General features: G+C 36.9%; 1 protein-coding gene across 1 annotated transcript in view; it reads left to right on the top strand.

Annotated features, from left to right (window-relative positions):
* The window catches only part of SLC44A1 (solute carrier family 44 member 1), a 119,917-nt gene that overhangs the window by 73,091 nt on the left and 45,247 nt on the right, over positions 1–1,579 (top strand). The window contains exon 6 of the mRNA XM_019518204.1: positions 584–753. Coding sequence (XP_019373749.1) covers positions 584–753 — 170 coding nt within the window. The remainder of the gene's footprint in view (positions 1–583; positions 754–1,579) is intronic.

Raw genomic sequence — 1,579 nt, 5'->3', positions numbered from 1 at the left:
TTATAAAAAGGAATGTAAGAGAAAACCATTTAGCTAAGGCTATGTAAGTAATCATTGTCATAGTCATCTCCAAAACAAGTATAGCATGGGGGAAAAATAAAAAATTAATCATTATTGTTTGGCAACTGTGGTAAGTGATGATATGCTCTAATGTAAAGTATGTTTTTGCATTAGTCATTCTTGAGTTACTTCTGCAACAACTGTAGGTCAGTGTTCCATTTGAAAGGTGGTGAAGGGCATTGTTTGATTTGCTTTACCATATGTCACTTGAATGACAGATACTTAAGTTGAAATAGGAGCATAGATATTTTTTTTGTGGGTTTTTTGAGGGTGGGTGGATAACATCATGTTGGAATATGCACTCCACCCTCTTTTCAAAGGTACTTGTAATAACTGCATCACTCCCCATTATGACCATCCTCATTTTATGCAACACCTCAACATTAGTCTCACAGTACCTGGTCATGATTGCTATGAGGGTGGAGTGCATTGCATCAAGTCACCTTTCATTTGTGTGTTGATGTGGCATTTATATTAAGTAGGAGTAATTTTTTTTCTGATTTTTTTTTTCTTGTGTCACCAGTGCACCTATTCCATTCTTCCATCGCTGTGCTCCTGTGAACATTTCCTGCTATGCCAAGTTTGCAGAGGCCCTGATCACCTTTGTCAGTGACAGTAGTGTCTTACACAGGCTGATTAGTGGAGTTATGACCAGCAAAGAGATTATAATGGGACTTTGCTTGTTATCACTAGGTAATTGTTTTTCTCATTATTAGATATTTCATAGTACTGCATTAGGAGACTGTTAACATCCTTTAGCCACAATATGAACATAAAACACATACAATAACAAGCCCTCAGAAAACTGTTTTAAAATGTTTTTTTTTAACTCAACAGCTGAATAACTGTTTCAAAAGTAGTACATGTAGTTGTGGTGCACTCCCCTTATTTGATATGGAGAGCACAGGGGTTTGGAACAACCTTCAGTGTGCTATTGCCACAGTATTTCAGTACACCACAGTGGGGGTAGGGTCCTGTTTTATAATGTCCCCTCCCTCTCTAATCCATTCTTTGTCTAACCCTCTCTTAAAAAACCCTATGAAAAAAGAGAGTTTGACAGAGTGAGCAGGCAGTACATGGTCTTATGGCTTCATAAACTTGGGATTTAAGTTCTTTCAGTGTGCTTTGTTTAGCTCGCTGGGCTGAGTGTGGGGATTTTCAAAGGAGCCTTAGACAGTGAGGTGCCCAGTTCATATTTGTTTAGCTTGGAGTTAAGTACAAAAATCCCTTAGTCTCCTATGAAAATCCCAGCCTTGACTGTGTAGTAGAGAATCTCCAGTGACATATATGCACTTTTATAAATGTACTGCTAGGAAATTTCCAATTCTTACCCCTTGCTTTCTCATTTGTGACACTAATATTGCACCAAAGTGAAGTGATATTTTAAACAATCCCTGTACATTAATATGAAATGGTCTGCAACCAAATATATTGCATTCTTGATCAACTTATTTTATAGTGTTGTACCCTTTATCTAAAAAAAAAAAAAAAAAATCTTACTGTTTGCCATTTGCCAAAA

Source organism: Gavialis gangeticus, unplaced genomic scaffold (assembly GCF_001723915.1).
Source record: "Gavialis gangeticus isolate Ggan-Ray unplaced genomic scaffold, GavGan_comp1, whole genome shotgun sequence".
In the NCBI taxonomy this organism is placed as follows: domain Eukaryota; kingdom Metazoa; phylum Chordata; order Crocodylia; family Gavialidae; genus Gavialis; species Gavialis gangeticus.
The sequence above is the reverse complement of the archived record's forward strand: the minus strand, read 5'-3'. Positions and strand labels throughout refer to the sequence as shown.